Source organism: Anser cygnoides, chromosome Z, assembly GCF_040182565.1.
Source record: "Anser cygnoides isolate HZ-2024a breed goose chromosome Z, Taihu_goose_T2T_genome, whole genome shotgun sequence".
NCBI classification, from domain to species: domain Eukaryota; kingdom Metazoa; phylum Chordata; class Aves; order Anseriformes; family Anatidae; genus Anser; species Anser cygnoides.
In genome coordinates, this window is record NC_089912.1 from 50176085 (window position 1) to 50193320 (window position 17236).

The window sequence follows — 17236 nt, forward strand, 5'->3', positions numbered from 1 at the left end:
TTTCTCAGTCTCATTGCTAATGGCTTATATGATATGCCATTCTTACTGCAGTGTCCTTTTCATTGCTATTTTATTAGACTAAGGATGATTAATTATTCATAAAGTACAATAAAACACAATTCTAAAGGAATTTCTGAGAGTTTTTTAGGTCACTTAATTTTTCTAAATTCTCCTGCACTTCTGCTGTTAATGAAGTGGAGTGCATGTGGAAACTGCTAGATTATATTTTCAACAGCACCATGTCATGAATTTGGTACACCAGTTCAGATTCCTACAATTAGATTTTCTTACTGATATGTTAAAAAGGCAGCTATCACCTCTATATGGAAATATTCTATTCCATTTTTTTATTGTAGGCTTTCTTTTTTTTCTTCAGCACTAACTGTTACTATTTTATGCCCTCCATGTCCTTCTGACTCAAAATATACAAAACAGAAGACAAATGAATAGAAAAAAAGAAAAAGAAGAAAAATAAGGACAGAATGAATTAATTCTATATACCTAAGAGGAGAAATGTAGTTTCCATTATTTCAGGCAGCCTAGGGCATGCAAAGGGATTGTCAATGTATATACATAGGCAAATCTGCCATCCGAGAGGTTCCATGGCAGGAGGATGAGTTGGGTTTATAAATGGGTTACAAGGTGTTGACTGAGATCACTCTTGCAAAGATGGCTAGGCAAGGGCGATTAAGTGGCTAGGAAAGCAGGTTGGGAAAAACGCATGAAATTATGAAGTATGATGATAAAGCAATCCAAACCATAGGGCTGAGGTTTTAATTTATTTTATGTTAGAGTTAATTCACTTCATTTGCTGCTACTACACTATTCTTGAGGGATAGGGTGGGGGTGGGGATCCTCACTGGCTGCTCTGTATTTTACCTCTTATTTCACAGGACTATTGTGATGATAAATAAAGGTGCTGAGGTGCTGAGACACAATGGTGTTGTGCACCATATAACTACTTTAGGTAGACAGACTCACACTATAATATTATTGTAAATGACCTTAAATAAAACATGCATATATTTATTCAAATTCAGTCTGCATTTGTCCTCTTAAACTGTGCCTCTTCATACTTAAATGTGACACAGCCTTAAGTGCACTAATTTCCACCACGTCAGTTCAGCTCCAGATCCTCATCTCACAAGGAACTGTTGTGAAAATTTTTTTAAGACTTACGATGGTTCTTCAGACACCACTGCTCCTTCTTCCAGCTCTTGAGCCTGTTTGTACCATGGCAACTTTGCTTCCACAGGAAGTTTCTCTACAGAACAAACACAAGCACATCAAAACAAAAACCATGCAGCAGTGCTCCTATGTGTGCCTGCCTCTCCTCTCTCACTGAGTAAGCCTCATGTGTGTCTTCATTCACATGGAGGCTGAGCACAAGAGAAAAGGGACAAGGGACAGAATTATGGAGTTCTTATTATGGAGTTGTGCCCTGGATTATAAAGCTCACAAGATTAGTTATATGACCAGATAGTTTATTATTGCAGCTAAAAACGCTATGGTGTTCTAAGGTGAATTAAGTCATATTTCAGAACACACAACTGGGCTACAAAACTAGGCATATTTAAAAGTATTTTTTTGGAGTCAGACTTGCAAGTGTAATGACCCTTCATTGAAAGCTGTGAAGGCAAAAGGTATAAACTCCTTGTGCTCACTCTTGAATTTTAGAACTTCAGAAGACACATTAATCTTGTTTTTGATAGATTGCAAAAAGGAAGAAAATCCTGATTTGATGAGTGATACCACAAAACCCAGAGAAACTGTAATAAAATGGTCAAGCTATACTTTTCAACTTTATCAGTTCATCGGCTGTGTGGATTTAAAAAACGAGCTTGATACTTTTTCTGTCATTTCTGATGGAAAACAGTGGAGCTGCTTTTTCTCCCCTCCAGGATATGCACACAACATAAAGAGTTGCTCTGTTCTGGTGAGTGCAGGGCCATTCCATTTTTTGAGCCAAATTCCACTCTCATGCAGTGTCAAAGTGGAGCATTTCAGCTGAAGGCAGTGGAGCTGTTTTAGCTCTACAGGAGTATAAAGTAAGAGCAAATTTGGCACCATAATTTGAAAATGAGCTCTGCATTTTAACAAAAATGTTTTGGGCCAGGATCAGGGTAAAAACACAAATAAAACAGAGTGAAATTCAGACCACTAAAGAGAACAAGGGCTAGGCTTATTTGCCATTCACAAGCCACATAAGCCTTTCAAGTTTAGATAATGTGTAGATATTTATTTGCCAATAGGAGCAGATTAATGTCATTTAGAATATTTGAGAATTTTCTGTAACTTTGTTGTGGATAAGAATGACCTTTTCATAGATGTACATGAAATTTCCAAACTGTTAGATGTATCATTGAGGAACAATAATTTACAACTTGATTTCACAGCTACTGCAGCTTTTCTTGGAGCAAGATATTAGCCGGGAAAAAAAGGGACAGTAATATAGTTACTATGCCTGTCTCCCAGAAATAGCTTGCCAAGTTCTTACTCTAACATATTTATTAGTGCCATTTGAGGATGAATATTTGCCAGCACAGCTCTTAGTTTAATCCATATTTTACCACTTTTGTTATCCAAAAAATGTAGGAGATATTTCTATTTATATGCATTGCAGCTTGTTTTATGGGTTTTGGAAAGCCAGATCTTGCTTCTACACTTTTTTTCCTTGGATGCAAGTGCTTGTAAAAAGCAAAAGCTCTCGTGTACAGTTGTCTGCTACATGACTTTTTAAATAAGATTTCTTTTTTAGAGGTGTGTATTCAACAGGAGAGACAGATAAAGTCAATTATAATCTACATTGTAAAATGATTTGGAGGATCAGAAATGTTGATGTTATACAGTGTGTTTAGACAAAAAAAAAAAAACAAAAAACAACACTCCTAACATAAACTACTGAAGACATTTTAATTTTGGAGATTAAGGTAAAATCTCTGTTTTTGTAAGAGAGTTCCAGTGAAAAACACTTAAATCCTATATTATACATAAAGTTCTATTACATGAATGCACATTCTCTATTAAAATTGAAAATCATTTCTTAATCCAGGGTTATCCTTTTTTCCCATTATTGGTGTAAAACAGAGTGCTTGAATAAACTAAAATGAAATAAATAACATCAACTATTTGTATTTTGATTTTCTTTAGCACAGTGCATTAAAGTAAAAGTGTATTCCACAGTTTTTGTTTTGATATTTTAATCAGCTAGGAACATTGTTTTCCTGCTTTATTTTAATCCAGCTCCAGAAGGAAAAAACATGCTAAGATTAACACATTCAACAGAAGTGAGGTACTTTACTACAACCACTGCTTTAAATATATAATGCTAGATTCATGACATAAAAATTACAAGTTTCCATCATATAAATGGGATAATTTGGATTGGAAGAGACCTCTGGAGAATGTCTGGTCCAGTTCTCTTCTGAAAGCATGATATAGCCCTCAGTTACATGGGTCTTCAAATATTACCACCTTCATTATGGAGGAAGAACTGAGAGAGAATTGCAGAACCAAGAGAAGAGTAAAATTAAACCCAATCAAAACAGTATTCTTCACGTAGAGCCTTCCATCCCATGGGAAAAGATGGGAGAAAGAAATAACCACCTACAACCGGATACTAATGATGTATGTACTACAAGGTGCACCACAAGAATTCATCTAGGGTGAAGATGCCACTCTGTTGCAAGAGTCTGCTTCCAGCAAGCAGACATGTACAACTGCCATTTGTTCCCAGACAAATCCCATTGGAAGAGTCTTCTTGATGCAGGCAAGCATAGCTTTCCTAGCTGGTCTTGCAGCTTTTCCCAGGTTCCATAGGCAGAAGTCAGTTGTGGGTGGTATACACCACCTGATTTTTGGCGTCTTACTGCATTTTGCTTACACTGCAAGCTGCAGGCAAACAGGAGTTTGCTTTACTTGGGATCTGAACATTATAAACAGATAAAGCCCCATAAATGTGGCTGTTTGACTGAGCCCAAGCCCACTGCATCTCAGAGTCATGCTAGCGCAGCCAGCACGAGCCTTTTATTCATCCCGGAACATGGGCTGACTGAGCTCATGTTGTCCAGCAGTGTGCAGTGTAAACACACCCATTGCTCCCCTGAGGCTCTGCATCTGGGTTTTGCCACTGGGTGGCTGGTAGATGCAGTGAATTCCCATGTTCCAGACAGACTGAAACATTGCAGCTTGACAAGCTTGTCTAATACAGGCCAGTGAGCACAGAAACTACAATTCCAAATTTCACTTTTCCACCTCGGATCAGTATGAAGTCGCAGGTCACTTCATAATAAAGGTTCTTAATATGGACCAGCAATTCATTTTTCAGAAGGAATTGATTTTTTCTTATGTTGGAGTTTAAGTCTCTAATTAAGTTCAACTACATTGCTGGAGCCCAGAAATTACCATAAATTACTGAAGGTACAGACACAAAAAGGTTTCATCAATAGAGATGTACATACATACAAACACATACACACTGATATACCTGTGGAAACAAATTCTTGGGACTGGTGCTACTGGCCATTGCCCATTTACCTAGTCTCCAGGACTGATGGGACTTCTATCCCATAAGAACATCTAAAGGGCTCGAGAAGTTTGTCCTTCTCTCAATAAACTTTGGGGAATTTACCCCAATCTTACTCTCTATGGGGCCCAAGTCAAGAAACCATACCGATTGTGAGTCCCCCTTGTATAAAGATGCTTCAAGTATTTTTGCAGCCTTGCTAGTAAGAGGAACTTCATGGTGCAATACACAATGCTTGCTTCTGTCTGATTTAAGCATCCAAGTTGTGAACAGGCTCTTTAAAATTATGGCTACGTTTATCTAATTTGAATGTTATTTACATATTTAATTCCTTTAGAATACAGTACAAGTTTAGCTTTGATATGATCAATGTGGTTTAAACTGCTTACACTGTGGTCAAATTTACATGTATTTTTGCTTGCTGGATCACAAATTAACAAAACCCTAGAGCTTATAAGAATGAAGAGCCAGCATTCACTCTACCTGGCTAGCAGGCAAACTGGAACAGGAATGGCAGGCCTTAAATGTGAAAATTCAGGATTCAGTGCAGGTGGCAACAGTGCTACTAATGACAAAACAAAATTGCTCAACATGGAAAAATGCTGAAAACTTTATGAGAATCTTTCTCTCATTACCTTTGGGTTTGTAGCAAGGAGTGGGTACAATGCATTCTTCTTTTATGTGTGGCTTTGTTTTAGAGCTACAGCCTCCTGTATGCATCCCTCTGTGATCAATGCAAAGAACCACACGGTATCTGAGCCCTTGCCCACAGGTCACAGTGCACTGGAAAAAGGAAATAAAAGGAGGAATGAGGCAATGATTGCGGTAGGCCATGAGTGTGACAAATAAAAAGGGAATGTGCAACAGAAGTACATGTACAGCAGAGGTCAAAACATGATACAGAAACACTCAACCCTGATCATAAATTATTCATAATATTTGGTAGTTAAAGATTAGGCATAAAATTGGCATATATATTTGCCTTTGTGTTCTGCACGTTTATTTGGTTTAGACATTTAGCCTGTGGAACATTTTTTTTTTTCTGTGTCACACTCCCAGCACTGGATACTTGGCTTGTGGCCATCCATCCCAGATTGGATTTGCTCAGTAACACCCTGTCAACTTCACCTGGAGCCACTCTGCTTTGCTTAAACAAAGTATTGGAGCTTATGGGTTAACAGGGGTGACACAGCTATTTTGAAACATAGCACCAAACAGAATGGGAAACTATTTAGCCTTTCTTCCCTCAGACAATTAAGTCTTTATTTATTTATTTATTTATTTATTATTTATGATAAGGTACATCATGTTTTCACCTCCCTCTCCATCTTTTTTGTAAGCTCTCTTTAAGTATTGAAAAGGTGCAATGAGGTCTCCCTGGAGCCTTCTCTTCTTCAGGCTGAACAGCCCCAGCTGTCTTCATAGGAGAGGTGCTCCAGCCCTCTGATCGTCTTTGTGGCACTCCTCTGGACCTACTCTAAAAGATCAACATCCTTCACATGCTGGGGGCCCCAGACCTGGACGCAGCACTCCAAGTGGGGCCTCACAAGGGCAGAGTAGAGGGGAAGAATTACCTCTCTCTCCCTGCTGGCCACCCCTCTGTTGATGCAGCCCAGGACACAGTTGGCCTTCTGGGCTGCAAGCGCACACTGCTGGCTCATGTCGAGCCTTTCATCCACCAGAACCCCCAAGTCCTTCTCTGCAGGGCTGCTCTCAGTGAGTTCTTCTCCCAGTCTGTGCTCAAGTCTGGGATTGGCCCGACCCAGGTGCAGCACCTTGCACTTGCACTTGTTGAGCCTCATTAGGTTCACATGGGCCCACTTCTCTGGCCTGTCCAGGTCCCTTTGGATGGCTTCCCTTCCTTCTGTTGTATCGACTACACCACTCGGCTTGGTGTTGTCTGCAAACTTGCTGAGGGTGCACTCAATCCCACTACGTCATTGATAAAGATATTAAACAGCACCAGTCCCAAGACAGACCCCTGAGGTACACCATTCGTCACTGGCCTCCACCTGGACATAGAGCCGTTGACCACCATTCTCTGGGTGCAATCATCCAGCCAATTTCTTATCCACTGAATGGCCCACCCTTCGAATTCATCTCTCTCCAATTTGGAGATCAGGATGTCATGTTCACAAATAGCTTACTGCTTTTGTTTTGTGCATTTCATTCATGTTCTCAGTCTATTGTTAGTAGAGGATCACAAATCACTATTACAAATCTGATTTATTCTTCAATCATTCTCGTTAATCACACTAATCCTATTAATACACTAAACCTCAGTATTTACTTTGTAGATAGACAAATAGCATCATTGAAACAGAGGTCATGGTAACGAGGCAGGAAAATAATGAAACTTACTAATTCAGCATGCTTACTAAACTATTAGCATTATTATCTGATTAAAAGATGTATTCTTAATACAGTAAATACAAAACCATCAAAGTGAAACTCATTACCGGTGACCACTCCTGAGCAAGCCACTTTGGGCAGTCAAATATATTGCAAGGTTGGACAACAGGCATCTTCGGAGTATACATGCATTTCCATTCTTCCACAGGGCTAATATGCCCTTGAATGTCTTCCTCCACACATGAGACACTGCGGCTTTGAATGCCCCCTCCACAGGAGGAAGAACAGGCAGTCCAGGGTGTACTTTCCCACCTGGGAAAAAGCAAAATGTAACAGAGAGGTGTTAGGAAAAGGAACCCTTGCTGATCCCATCACAGCCCCACAAACGCATAAACCGTTAACTGCAGTTGGTTTTCTTTTATTTCTGGTTACCATCAGTAAAAATTGCACATACATGTTTTATAAATGGTGATAACTACAAAGGACTCCAATGGGTGCTGTCTTTAAGTCACAGAATAGTAATGTGAAACTTCCTCTCTCCACTAAACCCATAACTACTACCATAGAAACTGTAAATACTTTTAAATTGATTCCTTTTATTTAATTGATGGGATTATCATAACTCCACAACTTGCCAGATTCTGAGAAGTCTTTGTTACATATTACTAGAGGGTCAGTAAGCTCCTGAACTTATGATGTTCCTTTTGCTAGAATATATAGGGAAAAAGAAGTGTTTTTTTTGGGCAAAACAACTGAGTTGAGGGAAAAAAAAAAAAAAAAGGATTAGTGGAAATTATCAAAGAAGAGAAGAGGAGGCTATACTGACAGGTTACATGATATAGACCACATAGGCCTTGTTTCTTTACATCTGAGACAGTGGGAGGAATTCAGAAACCATCTTTTCTCAACAGGTGCCATTTGAAAATGTAATGACAAATTCCCAGAACAATGCATATGTTCTGAAAAGTCATGCATACTTACTTATGAGAACAATCTTTTTTTTTTACAATGATGCATATACATTAATGTATGTATCATTTTATATGTGTGTATATCTGTTTGCATAAAATGCAGACCGGTATTTCCTCTCTCATATTCAAACCACTGTCACAGAGAGGACACAGGACTACTGCCATGACAGTCATGAGTGTGGCTATTCCTTTTGACAAGAAAATTTAAAAGAATATTTGAAAGATTGATTTTGGTCACAATTTTTCATTTTTTGACTTTTTTTCTTCCTAATCACAACAAAGGAATTATTTTTAAGTAACCCTTAAAGGATCACCAAAATTGTTAAACAAAATGAAAAATACTTTCCCTCTGACTTTTCATCATATCAACCCATCTTATTCTGACCAGCTCTAGCACATTTAAGCACTACCCACAGCTGGCTAATGGCTGAAAGTGCAGTAAAACCCTCTGTGAAATGGTTTATATTAACAGCTGTTTATGAATGGCAAATCCACTGACTAATTCTATGACGTACCACACAGAAGTGGTCAAACCACATTTACACCATGTCTTATCCATCATCATGTGTTCTGCATAAGCTCTGTATGTCATTAATGGGTAAATGGACAACATTTTTAATTCAAATATGCTACCTCTGGACAAATATGCTCTTCTGGACAACTTTCCCAGCTAAGGTTTCTAAATACCAAAAATCTAAATGAAGAAGTCTCAAACTGAAATTTGGAAGCAGCAGAAACTCCTGCCACCAGCCTGAGGTAGGCATAGGAGCGCTGTGGCTGGAATTCCATGGAGTCACTGGGACAGGCTGCTGGATGCCTTGTGCAACCTTGGCAATACAAATCAGCTTAAATCTTGGCCAGCAGTTTGGTCTTTAGGTTTTATATGAACATAAGACAGAAAGCTAAAAGTTTTCTCTGCCGTACAGCTCTTCAAGAAGGAGTCACAGCTCCTTCTGAGTTACAAGGGGTGCAATGCTGAGGATCTGTGGGAGGAAATGGTAATGCATTAAAGTAAGCACTGTATCTACTGAACTGTACCTTTCCTTGGTGACAAAATTCAAGGCAGAGGGATAAATAGGGAAATCTTGCAAAAACTCTTTCCCAAATTTTGTCTCTACTTCTCCAGGAGTGTTTGTCATTCTCCTCTGCCCCTGATATTAGGTGCCACTAACAGACAAGTACTTTTGTGTGTGTGTGTGTATGTTAGGTTGGTTGGTTGGTTTGGGGGATTTTTTTTATTTTTATTTTTTATTTTTCCTAAACTCAGCAGGTTGGGAGGAAGGACATATTTTGTCCTTCTGGCTTAGCCCTCTCTTGTGCCAACCTCATATTCTGTTCAGTGTCTGCTGTCTCTGTCTCTGAGAGAACTGATCTGTGGCTGTGTCTTCCATTAGCCACTCACTGTGGTCTGTGTATGATTTCTTCACCAAGCTGAGACTAACGTGTTACCAAGGAAGCTTTTTTTTTTCCTTTTTTTTTTTTTTTTCCCCCTGTGGCATGATACTATGGAACACAATAAATTAAAAAAGGAAGAAACAAAGCACAGTATCACTGCATGTCCAGGCAGTGTTTCAAACCCAACAGGTTATTCTCCTTCAGCATTTTTATCAGCACAAGCCTTATTAACTGTTTTAAAAGTAATTACTCAGGTAATTATTTTCATAAGAATCTCACGTCTTACATTAAAGACATTTTAATTGTGAGATATTAAATAACATACACCAGGCCTTGACCCTATTCCTGTCCCTGATCTCTGAGTTCTCAGAGGAGCCAATGGATTAATGCCCCTGGGAAGGCATTAGCATTGGTTTGCTGGATCAGGACATATCACAAATGCTGTCTAAAATGAAAATTTCACAATTTATAAGCATGCAGGAAACAGCACTGTCAGAGAGAGAGATCTGATGGTTCATTGCAAAGCCACAGATCACAGTCCTGTTCAGAGGTGAATAAAGGGAGGGAAAAGGAAAGGTGAGAAAGAAGATGGAGGGATGGGTAGGGTGGGGATGGGTGGGGGGAGAGAGAGAAAGAAAGGGACCATACACTTAATAAAGCTACATTACTGCTTCAGCTAGAATACCGTTTCAGCTCTGCAGCAATAGAATTTATAACAGGTTAGTGCCTGAACATCTGCAGGTTAACGTGCAGCATTCAGAGCAAGAGGAAAGACACATCTGTTATCTTGATTTGAGAGCAAAGCAGAAATACAGAGAAGACTAAAAAAGCTGTAAATGTATTAGTTAATCCTAGCATCTGGTTGATTGTTTTACATACCGAGGAAGGGGATGGTAGAGGTCATAGGGCATGATCTGCTTGTATCCATCACTGTTAGGAACAATAATGCCAACCCTCTGAGTAGAAGGTACACATAATAAAATAAACACTAAATGATTACATTATACAATTTATTTTTTTTCTTCACAATATTATATCTCTCTCTATATATATAAAACATAACAAAGAAGATATTTTACCTCAGTTTCACATTTAAAACTTTTGCTTTCATCCAACAGTTTCCAAAGCATTCAAAGATCAAAACACCAATTGCTACTTTATTTTTATGAAGATACTATTCTTTGACTAAGAGCCAACCTATTAACACAAATGATCCAAATGAACTGTTCAAATATTACTTAAATTTCTAAGGTGACTATCTGCCATAAAGAAAAAAGAATCTACATGTAATACTTTCTTAGAGTTTGGATCCAAAGTCACTGAAGATAATAGGAGAACTGTCTGTTTCAGAGAGCTCTAGATCAAACCCTTTTTTAGCTATTATATGGTTGTTTCTGCCCTTCAGATAAAATGTCTGCTTTAAGCGGGGCTGGGATTAGAAACTGAGAATACCACAGTGCAAGTAAACAAATCTGCAATTCATGTCTCTCCACTTTAAATCTGTTGCATTTCATTCATCTTCAGAACCTGTCTCATTATTTGAGCTTTACTGGAAGCCAGAAGGAACTGGAGAGAAGAGTAACATGTCAGGGATTGCTATTTTTTCTTTGGCACTGACATGACTGATTGGCTTGGTTAGCTAAAATGTAATTAGCATAACATGTAAAGCATATAACATCTTTTATAACAGGCAATAGTGCAGATCAAAATTAGTAATTATCTGAACCATTATCATGCCCATAACGTGTGAGATGGATATAACTTGACATATTGGCAACTCCAAGGACTCACTGAATTGCTAGCCTGGAATTTCATACTTTGTCTGCACTTTTTATAGATTCTGACAGAGTAACTTTCTTCCCACATCCTCTCCCAATTACTAGGCATGTCTATTAATGTGAAACATGATCCCAGAGCACCTCATAAGACAGCTTCATCAGAGCCAGTGTGCAACAGTGGACTTAGATGGTGCAGGTGGACAGAACTATCAGAGTGAATGCCTTTTGTAGTAGAATAGAGAGCATGTCCCTACACAAGTAAGAATGAGAGGAAACTGGCTGAAAAGAATGAGGGTGGTGTTTGAGAGCCTTATATAGAAAAGAGATTATATGTATGTTGCTGTGCATTTCTGTAAGGAGAAGAGAGCAAAGGACAGGGAAGGGAGAAAGTATTCCCCATCCTCAAAACAGTTCCCTGAAAAGTGGTCTAAGCATTCAAAGGAGACTTGACATGCTAAGTCTTCTTTCAGTCAACAGCGTTTTTATGGGCAATTTGACTGTGATAGGAGAATGGATCCCATTGTGTTTTCACAGTGAAGAGTCAGCATTAGGTCAGTGTGCTGGAATTTTCCAGCTAAAGCACGGAAAGACACAGAAGCCCTGGGAGTGTGTGATGAATTATGAACAGCTCCTTCTCAGGTTAGCAACCTTTGCAGTCACAGGAGTCCTCTGTGCTGGTCTACAAGATATTTGTATCTACAGAGAGCTGCCCATCTCCACAAAAACTAAAAATATAGGGCAGACAGATCTGGTATTGGGAAACTTTGGAAAAGACAAATGTATCACTTATGCAATGGCCAGCAAGAAAGTCTTCAGACTTAGTTCAGACTTAGACTGACTGGTAAATGCCTGCAAAAGTGAGAAACAGATTTTTTTTTTCTTTTTTGATGCTTTTGGGAATCTGTGCTGTTTCCCCGACTGCCCTACCACTGCTGCTGAGTTCTCTGAGCACTCCGAAGCCTCTTGCGCTTTCCAGCTCATCAGCTTGCTGAGGAATGGTTGGAAAAAAGATTAATATACCAAGTTCAGAAATGCAATAATTATACTATAAAAGCATCTACTGCCTAAGAAAGAAAGACATTTCAAAACATTTCTCTCTCATTGCAGTGAGAAATGTTGTCTTTCTAATAAACACAGTCTGTATGCATAATCCAGGTCTATATGCATTACAATGCATAATATCCAAGGCCATTCCAGTGGAAATAACTGTACCACGTCCAAACACTGTTGTGAAGATTAAATAACATTTACAAGGCACTAAATTAATATTGTCATTGGAAAGGCTTACCCTCAAAGAATTCTGCATACATAAATTGCATTTCTGTAAATGGTATAAAGCTCCAAAGGATTATTGACACTGTCCTTGTGCATGTGAGAGGCTGCCAGAGGCTCTCATATTACTACTGCAAGATGGTGATTCCCAGCAAGGTAAGCCATATGGTCACAATAGAGAAAAAGACCCTCACACTAACACACAAAATTTAGATTTATGACTTTGAACATCAACTTGAAGATACAACAGAACAGCAGATGGGAATTGTACCATTAATGGCAACTGGATTTTTATTAGCTAGTCTTATTGGTTTTGTTTGTTTGCACACACAAAAAAAGCAGACCTAAGTGGACTATAAAAAAAGAAAACAAAACCCACACGTATGACTGTGGTGAATCATGTACTTTTTAACTGGACAGAGTGGCTTAAATTCCATGAACCTATCAATCCATCATAATCCTACAAAAATACAGAAGAGATCTAGGATACAGGATTTGACCACTGTTCATTACTCAGACAATGCGATGAGTATAATGTGCTAAAAGAGCAGAGCAAATAATAGTTCTCCTACTATACTGAAATTTCTGGCTGATGTGGGAGTAGCAGACAGGACTAATTCACACAACACCCAGAAAAAACTTGCTCTGGCAGGAGCAGGAGCATGAAGCAATTTTGAAGACTTGTTGTGTCTCTCATGCCTGAAATCTCTCATGTCTCTTCGACCTACAAGCTGTGTCACATACTCTACAGATGTGTTTGTTTTCCTCCTGAGTGCTGGCAGCTTCAGTACAATTGCTCTTCCAAGGCATATGTCCAGCTGGAACAGGAACTCCACATGCCAGAGGTGGGTGTGCAGCAGCCAGGTCTGCCATCTCCGCAAACATTTGGCTTTCCCCTGGGACGGGTGCCTGCAGCAGCTTTCCTTGAAAGTCATGTTCAGTGCTGTCTTCCTTTGTAGCTCCATCTCCTCCTCCAGCTAACCCCTTAGCACAAACGGCAGGCTCAGTCGCCTTTCTCCTGTAGCTCCCCGATGATTCTCTCTTGGACAGCCCTTTCTGCCTCCCTCTCCTTCATGCCCACAGCTCTTGGGTCAGGAGCCCGCCGAGCTGAGCCAGGCATGGGGGTCTGAGCAGGGCTGCCCACACTCCCTATTGACTGGAACACCTCCTCCTACTTCCTCTTGGGGACTCATACACTGAAGGTTTAGGCATTTGCTGAAATGTACTAGACTTGAGAATCAATGATTAGGGCAGGGGCTATACCATCTAAGAAACAGCCTGAAGTGTGCTTAGGATATTAACAGCAATTGGTAGATAATAATAAAAAGTTGAAGCAGGTAAGCTGGTTGTGGACAGCTAATTCATGAAGTGAAAGGGAGGGAACACTTGGAAGACCTGAAAAAGTTCATCATATAAGGCATGGGTTTAGCATCCAAGCCAGAAACCCCCAGAGAATTGTGATTATCACTGGACAGGCTTGTGAAAAAGTCTCCAATTTAACACTACAAATCCTGGCACTAAGGTGTGTGACACTGCACCCTCCTTGCACAGTGCTCAGTGAAGATACCACAGTGAGATGTTATCACCTTTTGCTACAAGATCACTTTCTGCCCTGAGAAACAGATATTGAGACACTTAACAATATGGTACCTGTTAAGATTTTCCATGTGTTACTCTGTAAAATTACCACTATTTCTATTTAGAGCTAGGGTTGATGACATCTACTAATCTTAGTTACTGGCAACATTTATTTTTGAATGCCTAATTTTGCAGGTAGTGGGAACTGTAGTTCTCAGCCAGTATGAATTCCATTTTTGTTTTCTTGATCACTGTGCTTAATCCTTTAGGTATAGGTCACTTTACAATTAGTTCATGATATTACACTCAATCAGTGTGGAACTTGAAGAACCACCATGTATTTTGTCTTTAATGTTTTTATGTATTCTTAGCATTTTGTAGACTGGTGAAAGCCGATGTTCACTACCTAAACATTTTTAGATGGACTCAATGGATATTTAAATAACCTACTTAAATTTATGAAGGATTGCTGAGAAAGCTATACTTCTATGTCAACCTCTAGAAACCTCACACTTTAGACAGTATGTCTGTTCAGCACAGTATCTCATCTTTATGATAAATGACTTCTTCATGGTATATAGACTTGAAATTCTAAAAAACATAGTTTACTTATCACTAGCATAGGTTGCTAAAGACTAATTTCTTTACAGAACTTGAAATAGGTGTTATCAATTGGAAGCAGCGAAAATGCTTCCTTCCTGTAGCACGACTGTAATGTTTCTGAAAATTTTCTCCCTTTTATATTCTGTTTAATATTTTATGGTGGTATGGATAAAGAATGATTGATACAAGGACAGAAATTAATTTTATTAACAATGGGATATCCACTGTCTTTTAGTGACTATTTTACTACTTGCTGCAGTTCAGGTCTCTTCTAGGACTTAACAAAAATAGATTGTTTTCCTATAACTTCATGTTGGACAGACAGATACCTGTATCTGATATTTATTACAGTACAAGACCTATTTTCCCACTTTGTGGTTTGTTATCTGATGCATCCTAACAGCTTGTTTCTGCCTTTGTATTTTTCTTTAATATAAATTATCCCCTGAATTTGCTCTACTATTCACGTGTTTTAATGCTCTGATGGATGCTTCCTGGCCCACCCTCCCTACCTGTTCTGACAAAATTATTTTCTAGCTTAATTTAAATGCCTTTTGCCCTACCCAGTAATTCTAGCTTTTGTCTATTTGTCTTGAGAATAAAATTGCTTCTTTAGGCATTGGGAGTACCTGCAACTCATCTTTACTCTACTCTTGCACTCAATTGACCCTAGTTAAAACTATCAAAACATTGCCAGTGCTGTCAGCTCATTCTTCAGCTACATCTGTATCTAGAGACATATATGCTGCCATTTCTACTTGATGTATCACTGGTTCCAATTTAGTCTTTAGTCTTCCCAAAGACTTACCGAATGATTCCTTTCCTGCTGCTTTGAACTGTTTTTTGCATACTAAAATTCTTCCCCATTTCCTGTACATAATGTATGACTTTGGCTCTGGGAGCTTAGGTAGTACCTCTGTAGTTTTTTATCTTGTCAAAGTATCACCCTTTACAATTACAAATGGAATGACTGACATTGACTGTGCTCTCTCATTTGCAGGCAGCACACTTTTTGCTAATACCAGTCATCTATTGGTATTAGTTTCTAGCACATGCAAATTCAGCCATGCTGGTGCAAAAGGCTTTTTTTCCTCTTTTTTTTTTCCTTTTTTTTTTTTTTTTTTTTCCCCTCCCCTTCTGTTTTTAAAACCTTCATGTCTCATCTCCCCATGGAACTGCTGTTTCTAGCTGATGAGCTTCTCTGTTTTTAGGAACTTTCATATGTATGTGATTGGCTGTGAAAATTCAGACCAGATCCAGCAATTAGAGGCAAACAAAGTTCAGACAAAACTGCAAGACAGAAAGTCTTTCTAAACCCCCTGTAACAAATTAAGAATTTAAGTAAGAATGCAAATCCACAGAAATGACCATTTGCCTGAGGCAAAGATCTGGAAAGGGCATTGTCATGACCAGTGTCCTACATCCATGCAAAAAGCTGGGATGTTGTCAAAAAGCCCAGTATCTGCAGTAAATGTGGGATATTTTATGTGAAAGAGTATTCAAAACAAAATTAAAATCTTTCATATGTCTCACTTGAGGGCAATAACAATAAATGAGTCATTACATCTCAGACCCCTCTCATCATTGCTGATCTATGGCTGCTACTGTGTAAATCATAGAGTGCTGCTCATCTTTTAAGAAACACACCAGCACTCTGGTTTCATTCATTTTCCAAAAATAATGTAAAAAAAATGTGAAATGTGAAAATAGGAACACTGCACTGATGCAATACTTGTGTCTTAATTGCTGTCTACTTCAATACCGTTAGAGAAGTTGCTAACAAGCTAAAAATTATACAGTTGGCAATTTTCTGTTTCAGCTGCCAATTTGTAATGAAGTAAGGAGACTTTTGTTACTGATTAAAAGGATACTTAGTGTTGCCCTTTTAATCATACATATTTACTCATTGCTACTTCTTTTTCTCTTGAATGAAGTGTATAAAAGTTATCATGCACACTTTTGCCCAATAAACTGTATATACTTTCACTTCACTAAGTGTATTGGACCTTAGGATTACTGATGATTTATGCTATGAAGGGATTTCTCAATCCTCTGGATTAATATCCTATACTTTTGTGTGCTTTGACTTATACTGCATTGTTCTTGTTAGATCAGCTAAAAGTTAAAAAAGTAAAATTTTATTTAAATTTAAGTTTCTTTTTGCTCAGGCCTGCCTCTGGCACCAGATAGATGTGGTGTTAGGTAAGAATGTTCTGTGATAGTTAAGTGAGAATGCCAAAAGAAAAACTTTGATGGGAGGAAAAGGAGTTTGCAGTTTTGCTGCAGGACTACACAAGCCATTCATGTTTGAGAATTCTTTTAGATCATTGGGTGTAAAGTTTTGCTTGAGCTAGAGATTTTTCCTTTTTTTTTAATTTTAATTTTAATTTTTATTTTTTTCCAGAGGTACTAACATTATTTCTGGTAGTAGGCTTACAGATAGTGCTCTGGGTAAATACAAGGATTTATGCCTGTGTAGATCAGACCGGCATTTACTGCAAAGTGATAAAAAGAATCCCACATGTTACAAGCTTGCTAATATGAAGTTTTTGAGACAGCTGCTGCATGAAATTAGAATCTTTGCTGAAGATGCCTGTATAAGTCTTTATACAGTATTGAAATGTCCTGGTAAAAACATCATTAGAATTATGTGACTCAGAAAATCCCACATGAATGTGTTGCAGAGACAGGCAGTACATAAGCAATAGATCCCATTGGTAAAAACACAGAACAATGTTGCTGGAAACGTGACCTCAGAGATG

The 17236-nt window shown here is 38.6% G+C and overlaps 1 protein-coding gene across 6 annotated transcripts in view; it reads right to left on the bottom strand.

Moving 5' to 3' along the window:
* Positions 1-17236, bottom strand: part of ADAMTSL1 (ADAMTS like 1) — a 481138-nt gene that overhangs the window by 97211 nt on the left and 366691 nt on the right. For all 6 annotated transcript variants that reach the window (XM_066987715.1, XM_066987719.1, XM_066987716.1 and 3 more), the window contains 4 exons: positions 10123-10173; positions 6985-7189; positions 5161-5308; positions 1180-1264 (listed from right to left, as the gene is read on the bottom strand). In XM_066987715.1, the coding sequence (XP_066843816.1) occupies positions 1180-1264; positions 5161-5308; positions 6985-7189; positions 10123-10173 (489 nt within the window). The remainder of the gene's footprint in view (positions 1-1179; positions 1265-5160; positions 5309-6984; positions 7190-10122; positions 10174-17236) is intronic.